The sequence below is a fragment of the Lacerta agilis genome, chromosome 1 (assembly GCF_009819535.1).
Source record: "Lacerta agilis isolate rLacAgi1 chromosome 1, rLacAgi1.pri, whole genome shotgun sequence".
NCBI lineage: Eukaryota > Metazoa > Chordata > Lepidosauria > Squamata > Lacertidae > Lacerta > Lacerta agilis.
The window spans coordinates 47,595,325-47,615,841 of NC_046312.1; the positions used below are offsets into that span (position 1 = coordinate 47,595,325).

A 20,517-nucleotide genomic window follows, 5' to 3' on the forward strand; every position below is an offset into this window, starting at 1 on the left:
TCTTGTTGACAAAGGATCATTGAAACATCAAAAATGGCCCTGGACTTGTCATTTAAGTTCACTCCAGCAATTTCTGACAATCTGCAAAGTGTTGCAAAGGCACAAATCCATTGTAAGGAAAATGGAAAATGCTCCCCATTATCTAGAAAAGGGGAATCTGTTTGGGAAGATTCACCCACCCTACTCCCTCCAATGCAAAGTGGAAAGCACTCTGTAGCTGATTAGCTCCACATGTGCTGAACTCCAGCTGCTCAAATCTCTGCAGCGAGCTTTGGCACAACTTCTGTTGTCTCTCAGAAATCCCCCGTACTGTTGCAACAGCAGCTTTCTAAAAACAAATGCAATTTAACTAGAACAAAAGCTTAAAACATCTGGATTCCAAACATTGTTCTGGGTTCAAACCCTCAAGAAAGGAAACTTTCCATATAATATATCTGAGGTCAAATTAAATTAAATCTATTGTTTGCAGCCCTCCACCCGCTCATTTCCCCCCCTTCTCTTTTATCACTCCCAGTCCTCTATGTTACATCCTATGCTCAGGGATGGGGAACATGTGGGCCTCCTGATGTTTCTGGACCGCAACTCCCATCATCCCTATTGGCCATGTTGGCTGGGGCTGGTGAGAACTGGGGGTCCAACAACATCCAGAAGGCCACAGCCTCCCCATTCCTGTCCTAAGCCCTGCAACGATCTACGCCTTGCTTCTGTAGAATGTTTAGCTCACTTTTGGTCTTTTAATGTTTATTCTCAATAGAGGGGCAACCAGAAAACCACAACTCATATTGCTCCACATTTCAAGGAGCAGCCTCCTTTATGGCCACATTCATTATGGAGTAACAAAGCCATATGCTTGTGGTCACATTTACTGCAGCATATTGGGGGGGAGGGTCACAAGTGAATTGGCAGATAGAGACATTAATAAAATGTATCCAACTTCATGGCCTAGAGAATTTCTCAATAACCCGCAGACACTGCTGCCAGTGTCTTCCAACAGCAGCTGCGTGACCACAGCTTGTTCTAAGACACACAAATAGGCCTAACAATCCAATAGACTGTGTGTGCAGAGTTCCATGGGATTTCTCCTTCCTCTCTGCTCCTCCATGGCCTCAAAATCAGCTTGAGGGTCTCTCTGGATATTTTGATGGTGTGCAGGGTGGGGTGCGGGGCAGGAAAGAGGAAGAGGAAGAGGAAGGGAAGTTCCACTGTGCACATGGAAGCTGTCTGCACAAGCAGTTGGATATAACCCGTTTTGCTTGTTTCAACAACAACAACAAAACCCTGTTTTCCAGCTACACAGAGTACTCAACAATTCTAGGATGGAGCCTTTTACTAAAAGTGAAAAAGCAAGGCTGGAACATTGGTGCCTGCAGAGTCTCAGGGCAACTGTGGGTCTGTGCTTGCAAACAGTTGATGGTCATAAAGCACGGGATATCTCCTCCTTTCGTGAGGTTTCTGTATCTTTCCTGAAGGGAAGCAGAGTCCATTGTTCTCATACTGCTCTTCTTTTTTAAAAAAAAACACTACCACCCGTTCTTTGTACATCCCTCTGCTGCTCCTTTGTATACCTTGAACCCCGCTCCAGTCTTCTGGATATTGATAACACCTTATGCATGTTTCACAGACGGTCTGAAAGTTGCATTTCCCGCACATATCGGACAGACAAGAAACCTTATGTCAAGTTTTTTTATTGATATTTATTATATATAAATACTTAAATCAAACAGGAAGGTGGTGACACAGGGATGTCCCCGGCATCCTCTCCTTCCTGTTGCTATTTTGCATCTCCTTTCTTCTCTCCTGCCTCTATCTTGATGGGTTGTGGAGCCTCGCGATAGGCAGGGAAAGTCTCCCAGGGACTGTTCAGATCAAATTTGCGGAACTCCTGAGCCAGCTCCACAGGCTCTGCCACCACTCGCTTCACCTCGTCATCATACCTGACCTGAAGGAGGAGAAAGGGCATTAAGATGAGCAACGGCGATGGTGGTCAACTACAAAAACATACCTGGAATTTTAGAATTAAGGTTCCTCCATGTTTGTAGGTTGCTTAGTATAGATCAACAGTAAATTTTCCAGTTAGGCAATAAAAGCAATGTCTCCTCCCATCGAAGACCAAGTCCTTATTGTCACCTGGAAGGAAGTTTATCTATGTCTTCATGTACTCTACTTCTCTGCTTCTTCATCCAGTCTACATTTGCAGCTTCACATTATATTTGACTCACAACTTGCACGTATTTAATTTGTGCAAGCACAGCCGTGCCTGCTTGGCTAACATCACACAAACTGAAGGCCCGCAAGGCAGAGAGCTAAAAAGTTCTTCCTGTGCTGGGTTCCCTCAACCCTCTGCAACAGACTGAGGGGGTGCTGGGAGGCACAGAGAACAGGAGGGGGAAGGTCTGTTGTGTGAATGGAACATCAGCACTAGATAAAACCCAAAATATTATTGATTCAGATATATCATATGCAAATTTTAAACCAACAGAATTAAATGCATTTTAATGACGGAGATGAAGTTTAGGTGATTAACTGGGTTGCAGTCCTGCTTCAGGGACTATCATGCCCAAGATCTTTAACCCCAACTTCAGTGCTATGCAGTATAGCCTGGAAGATATATTGTGTTTAAGTACCATTAAGGGCTGGAGACTCAGCTGGGCTACTCCACAGTACAATCCCTCCTGACTGGCCTCTTGCTTAAGGGAAACTGCTGTATGCTCAGGTATGTAGGCCAAGTGTCAGATTGTGTTTCTGCTGTGAGCAGGTGCTTGGCATAACCAGTTGTGTTCCACAGATAACAGGAGTCCATCTCTAGCACAACTCTAGGGATAAAATTAGAATAATCCAGGGGCAAGTAAAAGAAAAAAGTAAAGGGTAGAAGCTCTTAGAGCAGGAGTATCCTTACTGCTGGAGTCAAGCTAAAGCTTCTCAAGTGGAAGTACAGCCCTTTGGTTTGTGGAACACAGAAGTCATAAAGTGTAGGATTCTCAGGACATTATATTATTTAGCATCAAAGACATGTCAAAGGGTGCTTAATACATGGATTTTTCGTCACAGGGCAGGAGACTAGGCAGGAAAGAGTTAACCCATCCCCCAATCAAAAGCACTGCCAGCAGATTCAATGTCCCTTCTGAGGTTGAAGTTCCTCTCATGTTCAGAACATGACTTCACCCATGCAAAATAACAACTCATAGACCAAGAGTACAACATGCAACAGCAAAATCATTGCCCTAAGGAGGCTAATGAACAAATATCAGGAAAGAGAACATATGGACAAACAGGTTAACTTCCCTTTCCCTTTTCTTGCATTCTCTGCTCCCTGTACAGCAGAATAAGACTTCAATGTAACTCAGTTATAAGGTCTGATGTTTATTTAATATTACATTTATATCCCACCTTTCAGCCACAGATCTCATACATGCTTCTTCCTTTGTCTATTTTATCTCTGCCACAACCCTGTGAGGAGAATTAGGCTGAGAGCTGCTGACTGGTTTACAGGACCTCCTTGAGCTTCCTGGCTGATTCGAATCATGCTCTCTCTCTTCGAGGTCCTAGTCCAACACTCGAACCACTATGCTATACTGGGCCTCTGGAAGGATTCTGCAGTCAAGTCTAGCTTTTCCAAATGCTCATACCTCCACATATCCAGAAAGAGGGAAGTCCTTCCGGAAGGGATGACCCTCAAACCCGTAGTCCGTGAGGATTCGCCTCAGATCAGGGTGGTTAGCAAAGAACACTCCATACATATCCCAAACCTAAAAATATTGGAATCAAGTAAAGAAATGGCAAAGTATATCAATTTTGTTTTTTTAATATATATAATTATTAAATTTTCAAATGTTACATTACAAATTAAACATATTTTATTATGCGATACATTTACTGACTTCCCTTCCTCCCCTTCCAAGGTTCATTTAATTTTCCCACCATTCCTGCATATTTTGATATATCCATCTAATTCTATTTTCCTATCTTACATCACTTATCACTTCAATATTTATTAGACTGTTGAATTTACTTTAATACTCCCAACGTTTTCAACTGTTCACAATTATTTTCAATATACCAGACAAAAAAATTCAACTCCTCCTTGAACACTTGTTCTTCTTGTTCTCTTATTCTACTTGTTAGACCCGCTAACTCTGCATATTCTAACATCTTAAGTTGCCATTCCTCCTTGCTGGGGGCCTCCCTCACTTTCCATTGTGGGGCTAGCAAGATCCAAGCCACTGTTGTTACATACATGAATAAATTTTTCTAACTCCTGGGAACCTCTGTCTGATTAATTCCTAACAAAAATGCCTCTAGGTTTTTGGAGAATGTTGTTTTGAACATTTTTTTCATCTCATTGTTTATCATTTCCCAATATTCTTTTACATTTTTGAATGCCCACCACATATGAAAGAAAGTTCCTTCTACTTCTTTACATTTCCAACACAAATCCAATTCCACATTATACATTTTAGCCAAACTACCCAGAGTTAGATACCATCTATGGATCATTTTCATATAGTTCTCTGTCAGTGTGTAGCATGCAGTAAATTTCAAATCATTCTTCCAAAGTTTCTCCCTGGCTTCTCCTCAGATTGTATAAATTGTTCGCCTTTTACAAAGTATATCAGTTTTGAAACAAAGCTCTGACTGATTTATATGAACTGTTTTATTACCTCACAAATACAAAGCATCAGGCACTCATTGCTAGCTGGCTGAGACACCTCATAGGCAAGGCAGCAAGTGAGATTCAATTGTATAAATGCTGAAGATTTAAAAATACATCAATCACTTGCTTGACCTCTCTACTATTTTACAACATTTATATGCTGCTTGGTTGTAATAAAACATCTAAGTGATTTAAATTGTCCAGAAATGGCAACGAACACTCTCCAAATAATGCCAAACAGAAGTTATCCAGGACCTTAAGGCCTATAGAATTGAGATCATGTCATTGGGAAGGAGTGATCACTGATCCAACACCTAAAGGGCCATTAAGCTAAAAGGGACAGAATGTGATGTTTGCAGAAAAGGAATGTGCACACAGAAAACTGCGAGCAGCACCAGGCCCTATAGGGCAACCTGGGCCACATTGACTCTGTTCAACTCAAATTAAACAGTGGGCTCTCTCTTCTTCCAAGAAAACATACCAGATCTGTCCCCTCTTCCCAAATGTCAACCACATTGCAGCTTACCTCTCTTTCATACCAGTTTGCTGCTTGGTGCACTGGGACTGCTGATTCAATGGGTGTCAATTCGTCAGTATATGTTTTCACACGAATCCGGGAATTATAGGCTATGGATAAGAGATTATAGACAATCTAAAAGGTAAAGGTAAAAAGCAGCATTGTCATGTATTAGTACAGATTGCGACAACACAAAAAAGGATAACGTGTATGATTATAGTACAACCACATTAAAAAAGACATGGGAAAAACATTTTTTAAAAGTTCCTTAATGGTGAAATGATTTCCAAAACGAACAGTATATGCAACAAAAGGTCTTGTCTATACATGAAGAAACGGCTACTTCTGATAATGATCATGTATAATAATAATAATAACAAATGTATACCCCGCCTCCCCCAGCTAGGACCGGGCTCAGGGAGGCTAACATCAAAGTATGATACATTAAAAACATAAATCAAACAATTGATTAAAATGCATCTTAAAATAATATCTCTGGTTTATTCCCAAGATTTACAGATTCCTTAAGAGCCCATCTGTCAAAGTTTGCAGCACTGCAGCCAGAAGTACTACAAACCCACAACATAGTAGATTAAATGTGATACAAATTTAAATACATTTTGTTCAGTAGGATATTGTATTACACTGATTAAACACAATTTAAACTAATTTGAGCTAGAGAATAATTTGAAATGCTACATTTAGGTCAATCTATGAAGACATTTATATATGTGTAAATATTTTAACAAGGTTGAGGCACAGAAAAAAGAAGTTATAATTCTATTGGACTGTACAGGGCTGCCAGCTTCTGCTACTAAGAGGGTCCCACAAGCAAATTATAGCTTCCCTTCTGTCAAACTAAAATATTTCAGGTATATTTATAAGTATCCCCTTCTGGAAAAAGGTGCTGGTGCTTCCCAAGACAATGCTTGATGACTAAGCAAGTAAATTAGCTGTTTAAGCAACACAATTCTCTCCTACGACAAATGTTGCTATCACACTGTTAAGCACAACAACCATTTCTAGATCAGCAACTACATACAGCAGCAGAACAAAAACTGAGAAAGTAACCCAGAAGTAATATACTAGTAGTCAGTGAGCATAAAGTCAAGGCAGTCAGCAAAACTGAGGGGTGGGGCACCAACATGGGGGGAAACTAGGATACCCTCACTTTCTTATTTAGCCATGTGAAATTTTTTTGGAAGACTGCGTCTTCCTTAGAATCTTCTTTGTAGCATAGCTTGAAGAGCAGCTCCTACCTCAAAGCGGTTCTGTCGAGATGGAACATCGATTGCCGTCAGATCAGCTAAGTTTTTGAACTGGGCGTTGGTGTGATCTTTGAGAAAGGTCAAAACTGGAATGATCCCATCTGGATGAATTAAGATTTCTAGCTCATTGAAACATGTCACCTGTTAAAATGAGAAACAGTAAAATTTTGTATGGATCAACTTCATCCAAATTCTAAGCACACATACTTAGATAGAAATCTCATTAAAACCAATGGAATGACTTTCAAATCCAGTTGTACCTCATGTTACGAATGCTGCATGTTGCGTTGGTCACGGGTTACGAACACGCCGCACCTTGAAGTACCAGAACGGGTTACTTCCGGGTTCGGCGGTTCGCACATGCGCATCAAATGACGGCACGCGCATGCGCAGAAGCCCCAAATTGCGCCATGCACATGCAGACACAGCACTTCAGGATGCGGACCATTCATGTTATGAACGGGGCTCCGGAACAGACCCCATTTGTAACCAGAGGTACCACTGTAGATGTGTTGAAAACTGTAAGCAGTTCAGGCTGCATAACAGCAGACCAAGGAACAATTGTATTCCTTTCCAGCTCCTTGTAGCACTCATTAGCTTTCAGAAAAGGCTTGGTACTGCCTATTACAGTTTCAAGAGAGAATGATACAGTTGATGGAACCCACCTGGACTTGTTGAACATATTTGGGCAGAATTTCAGCCACATATTCTCCAAATGCACACAGCTGCTTTTGTGTCACCTCATCCTTTGGTCTAACAGTAGCTGAAAAGAAAGTTTACTGTGGTGAATTCTAAAAAGAACAACACCAGCTCATAGCCAAAGCCATCTCAATGTTATTCCAGCTGCTACCACAGGCGTGGGGGCAGTTCAACATTGGTCAACATGGTAAGATATACCTATTGTACCATTAACTTTTCTGCTGTGAGTGGGGTTCTTTTTGGGGGGGGAGTGGGCCAAACAGCACTATAGGAAACGTAATTATTCAAACTCTACAGCAGATTAGTGCATGCCTGACAGAGAAGTTTACCAGGAGCTTAAAAATTAATGAGATGAAGTCCTTTGCACATGTCATTTTTAACATCAAACTTCATCCACTTATAATCAGGTGGTACATAGTTTTCACTTAACAAAACTGTACTTATTGTAATGCAAAGTAAAGGAGGAGTTGATCAAACATTAAGCAAGTCAGTCTTACGTTGAGTCACAGCAGTATTCCCTTCAAACCGAGCTTGCAGCAGCATTGCGGGTCGCCCAGTAACTATAAAGAGAGTGGGGAAAGTGTTAAATTACCATTATTTACAGTCATAGCATCTACTGATCTCCACAAAGAAGTAGCTTCAAATATACCATAAAAATGTAGAAATAATAAAAACAAGATGGTACGTTAATATACATTTCTGCAAGCAGTAATAAACATGAAATTAATGGTATTTAAGCAGACCAGTTGTGAGTAGGACTGCAGTCAAGATAATCTAGTTTAGGATGGAGTGCTGAAACATAGCATCTACAGCACTGGTTTTCAACTGGTGGGTTGAGACCCACTGGTGGACTAATCTAAAGTATATTGCGATAGGAGCACTACCACCATGCAAATATAATGTATAGTAAAAGAATAAGAAATGGGTCCCCAAATGACTGTTTGGGTTTAAAGTGGTTCCTAGGTCTGAAAAGATTGAAGACTAATGTTCTGCTCAGCAGGAAGCTGCTGACTAGGATACACAGACTCAGGGCCCAAAAGAATACTTGGAAACATATTATCTCAGGCCTGCTCCACATTTTCCTAGCACCTATACATAAGATCTTTTCATTTTTTGATTAAGGGTGGTATAAAAATATAATAAATAAAAATAAAGTAAGCTATTTCCATTTGAGAATTATTTAAAAATTGTTTAAAAACCTATGTATAGATTTTATTGTGTGATGACAGCACGTGTGGATTTCATATAGATCCCTTCCGTGCATTTTTTTTTTAAAGTGGAGCACTAATTACTGGGAACTGCAAGTGGTTTCAAATGCTTGCAGGGTTTCTATAGCCATTTGGCTGACCACTGGGAGAACAGAATACTGAACTATAGATGGGGCTTTGGGCTAATCCAGCAAGGTTCTCCTTACGCTTGTAGAAAACCAAGGACTGCACTGTGAACTCACACTGAGAACTGTTTTAAAAAACATGGCTCAACGGCAGTTATCAGTGTCCCTCCAGATGCTGTTGAAAAGTTTAAAACCGAAAACCCAGCAAGGAACTGCCTCGGGCCAAGAACGATAACTTACCGATCTAGCTCGGTAAGTATTGAACCGTGCGCTCATTTTGTGGTTTGTCCATTTATTTGGCATAAGCTAAACCAGGATTTCGAGGAGCAAAGTGTGCAGTAGCGGCAGAGACAGCAGGAGGCAGAGAATTGGTAGACAGAATGCCAACTGTTTTGCTTCGCTTTCCCCATCATGGCGCCCTCCAAAGCATTCTGGGAACTGTGGTTTTGTGAGAGAGCTGAGAACACCGCTGCAGAGCCCGGCCCCCTCCTGACGGAACTACAGCTCCCAGGATCCTTTAGGAATGAGGGTGTAAAGGAGGCTATGCCCTCTGCAGACAACCCCCCAGCGTCCCCTCACCAGCAATGGCCACAGCCCCACCAGACGGAAGGCCCTCAGTCTCCTTCTCCCAACTGTCCCCGCCAAGTTGCAGGCTCACCTCTCAGGCCGGCCCGAGCCAGCCCCAGCGCGGCCGCGAACATCTTTGCCTGCTCAGGGTCCGGAGCCGGAGCCTCACAAGGACACCGAGCGGACTCGTAAGGCGCACGCGCGCCATCGAACCCTCTCTCCTATTGGTCCGACGTAGCAGAAAGCGCTGCGTCCCGCTCGCGCAAGCGTCCACCACCGGAAAACCAATCCGCGCGAGCGGGGCGGGACGAAATGATCCGGAAATCAGAGGCGCGCGCGCGGATCGGGTGATCGGCCAGCTTCCGGGAGCGTTTAAAAGAGCGGCGTCGGAAAGTGCAGCCCCTTCTGGTGTCCCCCTGAGCCATTCCCGGTGCGAAGTTCCGAGCCGGCGGAATGAAGGGAGGAGCCTCAAGTAAGAGCTGCTGTCCCCCGCCGAGGCCGGGGCGCTTCTCTCCTCGGGGTCCTCAGCCCTGCCCGTTGCGGGGGCGGGAAGGTTCGGTTGCCGTCCGCCAGGGGGTGGGGCAGCGCACACGGACGGCGGGAGGGGGCGGCGCCGGAGCCGCCTTCCAACGAGGCGCTTCAGGGGGGACCGGCCCGAGAGCGAGAGGCCCTTCGCGCCCCGGCCCCGTGAAAGGCTGAGCTCGCTCGGGAGTTCGGGGGTGCCGAACTCGGTGCAGAATCGCCCTGGATCTCTGTTCAAGTTCTGTTCGCCTCGATGTCACGATGTTGGGACTGGGCGCCTCCGCTCAGTGAGCAAATGCATCGATACCATCCCTGGAAGCTCATTGAGCCCTAGCTGCTTTAAAGCAGATGCCGAAACAACCGCAGGCAATTTTAGACCGAGGCTGCATTGCTATAGATTACATTGCTTGGTCTAAGTCTCATTGAAACTCTAGGGATCTCACTTCTGAGTAGCCTCACGAAGAATTGCACTGCCTTGTTGTTGATCTGTCCAGTGGTCAGCTTTCCCCTTCCATCAGCCTCCGTGGTCTTTAGGGCCTCTTCGTGCACTATAGAAACCAAACATACCTTTTTTAAGATGGTGTGTGCACCGCAGTCAAACCCAAACCATCACAAACTTCCCGATGTCGGTGTACAACTTGTATACGTCTTTCAAAACGCACATTTGTAATTCTTCATATACAGTATTGCGGTTGTAATTCGCTCATCCTATAGGCAGAGCACAAAAGGCTTCGGAGCTTTTTAGTGTTCTGGTGTTATCTGTACAGTATTTTGGGGATTGTTTTAAAAACAACATAAACTTCCTGCAGTTCATGGGAACAAGGAACCCTTGTTAAGAGTACGTATTTCTCTTCAGGTTAGCCAAGTTTCATTGACTCATACTGGGGTGTATTCCTAGTAAGTTCCTCATACTCTACAAAGTCTTGTAATCTGTGATCACCCACCATTTAAGGATTGGTCTAACTTTTGAGTTCTTGTAAATATGGTGCACTATGTCACATACTACATAAATGACTTGATCCTGTTATGGTGTTACTTGGATACAAAACACTGGTACACAAGGAAGTAACTATTAGTGTACACAATCTTTTGGATGCTATTTCTACATGATAGGACATGTGTTCCTTATCTGTAGCATTTCTTTTTCCTTTCCTTTTTTAAAGATTTGTTTGCATTAGTTGAGATACAGTACAGCACAAGTCTGTGATAAAAGAATCTCCAATGTCTGTTGTATTTCAGATTACTGGAGGTCAGATCTAAGCGGCAACATGGACTCATTGGAGGAGACTGGAGGTTCCTCAACAGAGGAAACTGGAAATTCCTTAACTGAGAACTACTTTGTAAATTACACTTTCACTGACCGTTCTCATTCAGGCCGTGTGGCCCAAGGAATTATGAAATTGTGCTTAGAGGATGAGCTCTTTGCAGATGTCACCATCTCTGTAGAAGGCAAAGAATTCCAACTGCACCGGCTAGTTCTCTCAGCTCAGAGCTGCTTCTTTCGTTCTATGTTCACTTCCAATCTGAAGGAGGCACATAACCGGGTGATTGAGTTACAAGATGTTAGTGAGAGTGTCTTTCAGCTCCTTGTGGACTACATTTATTATGGAACTGTAAAGTTGAGGGCAGAAGATTTGCAGGAGACTTACGAAGTAGCAGATATGTACCAACTAACTGCCCTCTTTGAGGAATGCTCCCGTTTCTTGGCTCGAACGGTGCAAGTGAAAAACTGTTTGCAAATTATGTGGTTGGCTGATCAGCATAGCGATGTGGAGCTCTATACGGCTGCCAAGCACTGTGCCAAGTCCTACTTATCACAACTTCAAGAAACTGAGGAGTTTCTGCACCTTCCTCTCCGTCTCCTGACAGATATTGTCTCAGGTAGGTAGAATGGTTACTGAGACCTGTGGTTACTAAGGCCTTTCTGAGAGATATGGATTAGACCCACGGCATTTCAGTTTCAGACCTAGTTTTGAATCAGAGTTGCTTTTGATTGCCCTGGTACATGGCTCTAAAGTGGACAGGAGGAGCACCTTCCTGTTGGATCTGCTGCACCTCTCAGAGGCTTTTGGTACAATAACTTGTATTCCAGGTTATTTAGTGAAGATGAGGCTTGGAAGCACTTTTTAAACACATTCTAGTCTTTCCTGGAGTAACAATTCTTTAAGGTGGTACTGGGTGCCTCCTCATCTCTTTTGCTTATGAAGTTCCACTGGGCTCTGTTCTGCCCCCCCCCTTCCCCAATTGTAATTTGTTTTAAACATTTCTATACCCATGTTGTTTAGTATCTACACGAAACCACTAGGAGTGGTGATATGGAAATTTGGAGGTCTATGCAATCAGTGTGCAGATTACACCCTACTCATTCATCACATTACAGGGAAACTAGCAGTTTTAATAGAAATAGAAATCATTAGTAGAAATGGGCTGGATGGCAGCTAGTAAATTGAAGCTTCAACTAAATAATAGCCAGTAGTATATCCAACCTAGAACTAGGAGGCAGTATCCTCCAAAGTAAAACCACTAGTTAAGATCTTAAAACTCTATATGGTTTGGGAACAGATAAATTCCTCCTGCATTAGCTTACCTGTGCATTCAAATGCTCTGCAGACGCCTTTTGTTGGCTCTACATACATTTGGTTGGAATGAAGGGGAAGGTTTTTTTGTTGGAACTCCTTGTCTAAGGATGTTGATATTGTCCTCTCTTTGGCCATCTGCAGTGCAAAACTCTCCATTTAAAAGGGCTTTTAGCCTTTAGTAGCTGGACTATACTACTGTACTATACTACTGGTATGTAATCTTTCTGTCTCATATATATTTTATTGCTGCTCTTTAATTGCTTTTATTGGCTGTCTTGTTATTTTTGTTGGGCTTTGTTGTAGTTTATGGGTTATCTGCCTGTGGGGGTTAGCAGAGCTCTAGACATTGACTTCTGTTGTTTCAAGCAGGGCAACCCCATAATCGCCAATGCCAAGCATCTTGCTTTGAAGCCACTAGGCCTAGAATGCAAGATTGCATGCTATGTCTTGCCTATCATATTTACACCTTCAGAAACCCCACAGTAGCAAGGTTATGAAAGCTGTTTATAACCCACAGCTCTAATTACCCCCTCCCCTCAATCTCTGGATTAAGATCTAGCAACTCTGTTTGGTGGTTGTGTGCTTTTCTGCTGTGGAGAACATGAAACGGACCCTTAGAGCTCTGCTCTGTTATCCTCTCTTGAGGGAGCTCTTTTTTCAGTCTGCTATCTCTAGGAATAGCAGAAATCCATTTTGCTTGCTGTTGAAAGAACCACCTACATATTGATTCATGTTATCTAGGAGTATGCTTTGATAAGCTGTAAAATGTATTTCAAAGTGTTTTGTTTTCTAGCTGCTCAAGAGGTTTTGTTACAGTCAAGCAATATATTACATTTTGTCAAAATAAAATAGCTCCTTCTGGAGATAGATTTTACACTATCCATGTGTTCTTCAATAATGCTTTATACTGTTAAATCTAAATTTCTTAAGTTTAATGTGTTTCACATTTGAGTTTAACATAGTTCAATCCTGATAACCACAAATACCTTTTTGTTACGAAAGTTCTTTATTAATAGTCTTACAATACATTACACATATATAGTACCTCTCTTAAAGTAAATTGAAATTTCAATCATGTACACAAAGTAATACACAGCTCGTAAGTAGTAAGGGTGTACCCCTTTTCTTCTGCTTTTTATTTTGACTATCACAAAATTGTTCTGTAGGAAGCATTTGTGGACAGAATGCAGTGAACTTGTTCTGTCAGCGCAAGAATTTCTGCTTGTACAACAGAATTCTCTTCTCCCCCATGCACACCCTGCACCCTCCCCAAATCAGCTGCAGAGGGCTGGAGAAAAACCCAGAACAGATATAGGGGGCACACCGTGGAAGTTCCATTGCACAAGTGGAATTCCTAGCACTGACAAAACAAGTTACTCGCATCCTGCCTTATATGTTTAGCCAGGCCTGTAGAAACATGTCAGGGGGAGCCAACATCACCTAATAGGTTTGGCCGGGGGAGGGCGAATTGTATGCAGCTCTGGGTGGTCATGCAAGAAGACAAATCATATGTCAAGATATCTTTGTGAGGAATTGAATAAATATGAAATTTGTTGACCGCAGCTCTGGTAGAATTAGAATTGAAAGGGAAATCCCCAGATCCCCCAATAGTTAGGATAAATGTCCTGTTTCCTATGGCAACCACTTCTGGCTCTCTTGTCATCTAAAGGTCCAGCCACCTCCTATCTGGTTTTCTGCTATTAATGTCATTACAGAACTTCTTGCCTTTGGTCTTGCTTTTTAGCAATGTGCTCCTCCAATTCTTTTTTGCATCACTTTTTGTCCACTTTCATTTCTTTTGCTGAAGATTGTGTTCCTTTTTGCTCTCCTAATTTGAACAAAGCTTCCATTTTATAACACTTGCGTGTTAACCAAGTGGGCATCCTCTTGGCTCTGGTGGAACCTTTCTTAATCTGAGCATCTAATATTGTGATTTTAAACAACGCCCAAGGAGCAGCATCCTCCTTTCCATGACAGCAAAGGAGCCGTCATCCTTGGAGCGTGACAAGAGCTATCATGTTCGTGAAGGCCATGTCCTCCAAACTTTCTTCCTCTCTCAGCTTCTCTTGGTCAGCCAGTTTGGCCTCAAGGGAATGAATTTGCATCAAGGACAAACCTATTTTTCCACCACATAGATCAGGGGTCAGCAAACATTTTCAGCAGGGAGCCGGTCCATTGTCCCTCAGACCTTGTGGGGGGGCCGGACTATATTTTGAAAAAATATATATGAATGAATTCCTATGCCCCACAAATAACCCAGAGATGCATTTTAAATAAAAGCACACATTCTACTCATGTAAAAACACCAGGCAGGCCCCACAAATAACCCAGAGATGCATTTTAAATAAAAGGACACATTCTGCTCATGTAAAAACACGCTGATTCCCGGACCATCTGTGGGCTGGCTTTAGAAGGCGACTGGACTGGATCCGGCCCGTGGGCCTTAGTTTGCCTACCCATGATGGTGCATGTGACAAATTGTGTAATACACTGGAAAGCACCCCCACCTCTGCTGGCACTCTACCTGCATATCTACTTTTGCAGTTTGTTAGGGTTTACTTTATTTGGAATTTGTTAGGTCAGAGGGTGGAGGAACAGTGTGCTGAAGAACCTAGAAGGGATTGGACATTACTTCCTAAATAATTATGTACTAGATTGAAATTGATTTAGAGACAGAAGGCCTCTTGACATACAACTCAAATATTCTATGCAGCTATGTACTCTAGGTGGTTTTTAATACTCACAAAGGTTATCATTAGTTATGATTTGTAACATGATAGTTATATTACAAAGTTTATTAAAAATTTGAACTGAGACAATACATTGCTTAGTCTTAAATATTTATTTATTCAATTTATATCCCATCCTTCCTCCCAAAAAAGCCCAGGATGGCACATGATATATGTAGTTTCCCTTTAAGCAACAGCTAATGCCAGAACTCTGAGGTAGAGGAAACTCAGAAAAAGCAAGCTTAATAGTCAGCATTAGTACTGAATAAAGTTTAAGATTTATCTGTTGTTTGGCCTACTGACCCACTTTTTCAACTAAAATCCCTATTAACTACTTCTGGTTTCTACAGCCACTGATCTTATTACTAGTAATGGGATTAACCAAGAACCAGCTTTCCCACAGAAGCAAAGGCCTGCTATCCTGAAGAGCAAGAAGCGGAGTACTTAATTGAATCAGGCAGTGGAGCTGTATTTGACTGGACTTACATCATTGTACTGAGAGCACTGAATATTTAAAATTATTTCCAGTATCCCTAAGCAATGCACTAGCTTAAAACATGGCAGGATTTGGAACGTGGTTAAAAGTTTCTTTGTACGCAATACCGTCACCAAAAAATATACTAAATGTTCTGGTGAATAGCTTTTCTAAAATGACAACAAAATTCATGTCTGTTGCAGCATCACTTCTTAAATGTTGTTCTTTGTGAGACATATGACAAGAAAATATATATTTAAAAATTCCAGAATTAAGGACAAAATGAAGGCCTCGCTGTTTAACTGTGGCAAGCAGAGAATGTAGTCTGGTCCTGTTAATAATGTTGAGGCTATGTTTACCAGATAACAAATTCATTAAGTGGATAGCCTTGGGCAGGAAATATTTTTGCTGCTTCTGTAGAATAGGAATGCTAACATGCAAGGGCTCCTGCTCTTGTTTATACCAGCGAAACCTGGTATGTATTGGGGGGAAAGGGAATACTGTACTTGCTATGCCCATGCCATGAAAATTTAATACTTTAAACATGTTTTTTATAAATCTGCAACCATACAGATGGGGTTCCATGTTCACAGAATCCAGCAGCTGCCATAGAAACCTGGATTGGCTTCAATAAAGAAGAGCGTGCAGGTTTCTCAGAGATACTGCGATCAAGTTTAAAGGTACATCACAGTCTACTCAGTGCTTCATCCTGCCTCCCTTAACTGTAATCAGTGTAGAAAGGTTTCCATAGTTAGAAACGTGGGCTGCCCTTGACACTAGAGTGATGTAAGCAGTGGCAATTAGTCTGATGTGAAAATAGAATTGTAAGTTCATTTTCTACAGGGGGTGGAGGAGGATCCACTGATGGGTTGCTTCTCCCACTCGATCCACTAGGCATAATCAGCCCTGCCCTTTCAGTTCCAGAAGGTACAACAGCTAGCTGTAACAACAGCAGCAGCAGCAGCAGCAGCAGCATGGCAAACTCAAGAAGGAAAACATAAAATACCCCATGAAACAGAAGATTAGAATTGCAGAAAGTTAACAACTGCACTATCATAACCTCATTTCACCCAACCGTGGATAACTACTATGGTGGTTCAGAAAATGAACTTACCACTGTAAGTCCAGTGTTCTATTTTCCTGCAGTGGAGGACGGGATCTGTGGTTGGGATATAAAACAGCAGTAGCCAGGAGGCCACTGCAGGGACCTCCTACCTTGGCTCCACTTGCCAAATCACCTTCCTGCCAAAAGACAACACAGCAGAATCAAACATATTCCTCCTGTAGCGCCTCAAAAATGTGAAAACAGGTGTTCATTGCTGCCCTACAGATGTCAACTCAAGGGGCATTAGTGCTGGCAGCAGTCAAAGCACTCCTGGCAGCATGATCCAGAAGCTACATAGCACTTAGCTATGTGTGTCCATATCCATCAAAACAAGAGTATTTGAGGCTAAAACAGAATTAGACTGTCCTCAACTCCTTTGCTCATCCCAGGTAAATTCACACTAGCCTATGAACATCTAGACAGTGATGCTCCTTTTCCTTAGGACCTAGCCAAAAATGACAGTGATTAATTTCCTGAGCCCTGTGAAAAATAGAATTCCTTTTAGGAATGAATGTAGGGTGAAGGCCATTGAATCTGAGTGGAAGATACAAAGTGCTTTCCAATATGACAGGGCTCTCCTTTCTGAAATCCTTACAGCAGAGGCAGTAACTACCAAGAAAACCACCTTTTAAGGTTATGGTTACAAAGGCTTGAAATGTGATTTTGCTAGGGCCTAAAAACTTGTTTAGGTCCCAGGTGGAAAAGCGATATACCAGGGGACGTTTCAAGTAACTCCTTAAAATACAAGGATGTGAGGATTTGCAACCCTTGCATCCCTGAGACAGAAGAGAGCTGCCCATTGGAGTATTAGGTGTCAAGCCCCAATCCAGACCATCCTGAAGGAAAGTGAACACCCACTTTGATGTTTGCATGCAGCAATGTATCCTCATCTTTTCCTGCACCTCACAAAGGCCTTCCAGATTATCTCATAGGTGCAATTTGCACGAGTTTTATATTACCGAAGTTTAGAAAGGTAATGACTGCTCTGTGGTCAGAGTCTTTATGTTCTAGACACCTTTCAGTTGTTAAACAGGAAGGTACAAGGTCTGGGTGGAGAAAGTGTCCCTGGGATCTCTCTTCTCTCTACCAAAAGGATCCCAGTCCCATCAGATTGGAAAACCAAGCTGTGCTGAACCAGAAGGGAGACACAAACAACAATTTCACCCCCTCTGCACACACCCTTCAAATAACCCTTTAGATCATGGTTGTGGGTGGAAATGCTTATAACCTGCTCACCTTGGAAGTTGACTAAGGACACAAACAGATTACCTATATATGGATTCCCTTCTCAGCTGCTGGAAAATACTCAATTGAAATGCTAGTTTAAACTTGCTAGCTTCATAATTCAGTAACTGAACCTGCGTTTCTTAACTGTTTATCTAATTTTCATCTTGCTAGTAGTATAGGAAGTTGTCTACAATGATTGACAGAAAGTCTCAAAAATTTCAGAAATAAGTATTTTCCAGCTCTACTTGTTGGAGATTCATTTCCCATGTCTAGGGTCATGGGATTGTTATCTATCACATGACGGTGTGTGTTTTCATTCCACAGAGTGGGAAGAGACTGAGACAGGATGTTTGTTACTGTGTTCCGTGAAGTGGGACTATTGTCCTTTGCTCTTTCTCTTTGCTGTCTGATGCTAGATAGAGGGAGCCGTGTTGCAGTGCTCCGTTTGTGTTTATATGTAAATAAAGTAGATTAGCCAAAATGCTGAGTTGCTGAGGTCTGTTTATGCATGCTGCGAAGACTCTGTGGATCCCTGAGTGTGCTGATGCTTCTTGGTATCAGTCACTGTCATGTTTGGGCAGAAGAAAGCTTTTGAAGCTCCTGACCGACTGACCAGGAGGGAGAGAACATGCCAGTCGGGCATGTGTCTCTGCCAGGGTCCTACACAAGAGTAGGATGCTCCTACGAACAGTTAGGGATTGAACCAGAGGCTTTCTGCATGCCAAGCATTGGGCTGGAAAACTTTATACAGTGGTGCCTCACAAGACGAAATTAATTCGTTCTGTGAGTGCTGTCGTATAGTGAAAATTTCGTCTTGCGAAGCACCAACGGGGGAAGAGCAGTTTGACAAAAAAAAAAATCGCGAAAATTTTTCGGCTTGCAAGGCAAGCCCATAGGAAAATTCGTCTTGCGAGTCAGCCTTTCGCTAGCGAATGCATTTCGTCTAGCGAGGCATTCGTCTAGCGAGGTACCACTGTATACATAATGAAATGAAATGAAATGAAAAATAAAAGGGTCACAAAAAACTTCAGCCCCAGCATGTTGGCTATCAGTGGCCTAATATATTGTGGTGATTGTGGAATAGCTTACTAGTAATTTGAGCAGTTAAAACCCAAGCTAATTTGCTGTAGGTATTTCTTTGCACCTATCATTGGCATGCTGCCTCTTGACTGAATTTCTGCATGTAGACCTATGCACAACTTTAATGAAATTTTGTTTTATTGTTTAGGAAATTGGAGAGAACGTTCATATCTACCTGATTGGAAAGGAGACATCCCGTACACATTCCCTTGCTGTCTCACTGCATTGTGCAGATGATGACTCCATCAGTGTTAGTGGTCAGAACAGTTTGTGTCACCAAATCACTGCAGCTTGCAAGCATGGTAGTGACCTCTATGTTGTTGGAGGATCCATTCCACGGCGCATGTGGAAATGCAACAACACCACGATAGACTGGGAATGGTGTGCCCCGCTGCCCCGTGATAGGCTACAACATACTCTGGTTTCTGTGCCCAGCAAGGATGCGATCTATTCACTGGGGGGCAAGACACTGCAGGACATCCTCTCAAATGCCATCATATACTACAGAGTAAGAGACAATGTATGGACAGAGACTAGCCAGCTGGAAGTTGCAGTGTCTGGGGCTACAGGTGTAAATCTCAATGGTGTCATTTATTTGTTAGGCGGGGAGGAGAATGACCTTGATTTCTTTACCAAGCCCTCTCGGCTTATCCAGTGTTATGATACCAATACAGAGAAGTGTCATGTAAAGCCTTACGTGTTACCCTTTGCAGGGCGCATGCATGCTGCTGTGCACAAGGACCTGGTGTTCATTGTAGCAGAGGGGGATTCGCTGCTGTGCTATAACCCCCTGTTGGATAGCTTCACGCGGCTTTGCTTGCCAGATGCCTGGAGTTCAGTACCATCTCTTTGGAAAATTGCTAGTTGTAATGGCAACATCTACATCTTCCGGGATCGTTACAAAAAGGGAGATGCCAGCACCTTCAAACTCAATCCAGCCACTTCTGTGGTGACTGTCACCAGTGGCCTCAAGGTACTACTCACAAATTTGCAGTTTGTGTTGGCATGAAGGAAGAAAGGTGCAGTGCCAGAACAACAAAGACATTCCTTTAAACAGCTCAGAGATGTATAGACCCCATAGCTCCAGCTCCTTGAGAAAGATCACAATACTTTAGAGTTTCCTGCCCCACCTTCCAACTCCTGCTCACAAGCAGCAGCATTGTAGCCACACATAGGTGGCACCCGCGTTCTGTCTGGATTACTGCTATCACTGTGGTCCCCTGCTGGTTAGTTTCTTGTGTCTCAGAACCCCACAGCCAAGAGGCTTATTGGGCCTAATCCCTTTACCAACAAGCCCTATGCAAAATAGATGAAGTATTTATGTAGTCTTACTTTGTAGGCTATCTACTGCAGCAATCTGTCAAGGTACAAAACATTCCTGAGAGCTGCAGCTAGCAGATAAAAGTGAAGGCTCCCTCCTTTATTAGGGCTATGAAGGACAAATCTAGCTAGAGGTACTGAAAGTAACATCAGCAATGCATTGGATATGATTGAACTAGGAATAAAGGAGGCAGCTATCCCTGACCTGGCAAAAAATGGAAAGCTTGGACCCTTGCCCTCATATTTAGAGGGCTCATTCTGTGACATACAGGGGGAAAGAACATGTTAAAAGAGGAGAATCATGTCAAGCCTACTTGTTGATACTGTAAGATCCTTGGGGTGCAAGTCTCAATAAAGGCCTTCCGGAACAACACAACTTGTTTATAATTGCTTGTATTTGAGACAGAGCCGTGCTGACAGTGGTCCCATGCTGGTGCACTGAGAT

General features: G+C 42.7%; 2 protein-coding genes across 3 annotated transcripts; one reads left to right on the plus strand and one right to left on the minus strand.

The window, feature by feature from the left end:
- Window positions 1-1,669: 1,669 nt before the first annotated feature.
- NDUFS3 (NADH:ubiquinone oxidoreductase core subunit S3) lies at window positions 1,670-9,297 on the minus strand. Its single transcript, XM_033148014.1, has 7 exons — window positions 9,127-9,297; window positions 7,633-7,695; window positions 7,102-7,199; window positions 6,428-6,577; window positions 5,178-5,303; window positions 3,627-3,746; window positions 1,670-1,939 (listed from the first exon to the last, which is right to left on the minus strand). The coding sequence occupies exons 1-7, from the start codon at window positions 9,167-9,169 to the stop codon at window positions 1,772-1,774; spliced, it is 768 nt and encodes a 255-aa protein (XP_033003905.1). The 5' UTR covers window positions 9,170-9,297; the 3' UTR covers window positions 1,670-1,771.
- A 59-nt stretch (window positions 9,298-9,356) lies between these two features.
- Window positions 9,357-20,445, plus strand: KBTBD4 (kelch repeat and BTB domain containing 4). 2 transcript variants are annotated; one of them, XM_033147853.1, is made up of 4 exons: window positions 9,357-9,507; window positions 10,797-11,438; window positions 15,914-16,020; window positions 18,901-20,445. In XM_033147853.1, the coding sequence occupies exons 1-4, from the start codon at window positions 9,489-9,491 to the stop codon at window positions 19,759-19,761; spliced, it is 1,629 nt and encodes a 542-aa protein (XP_033003744.1). In that variant the 5' UTR covers window positions 9,357-9,488; the 3' UTR covers window positions 19,762-20,445. The 2 variants fall into 2 exon arrangements, with proteins under 2 accessions (XP_033003744.1, XP_033003754.1); XM_033147863.1 differs by lacking the exon at window positions 9,357-9,507 and adding an exon at window positions 9,899-9,923.
- The last annotated feature ends 72 nt before the right edge of the window (window positions 20,446-20,517 follow it).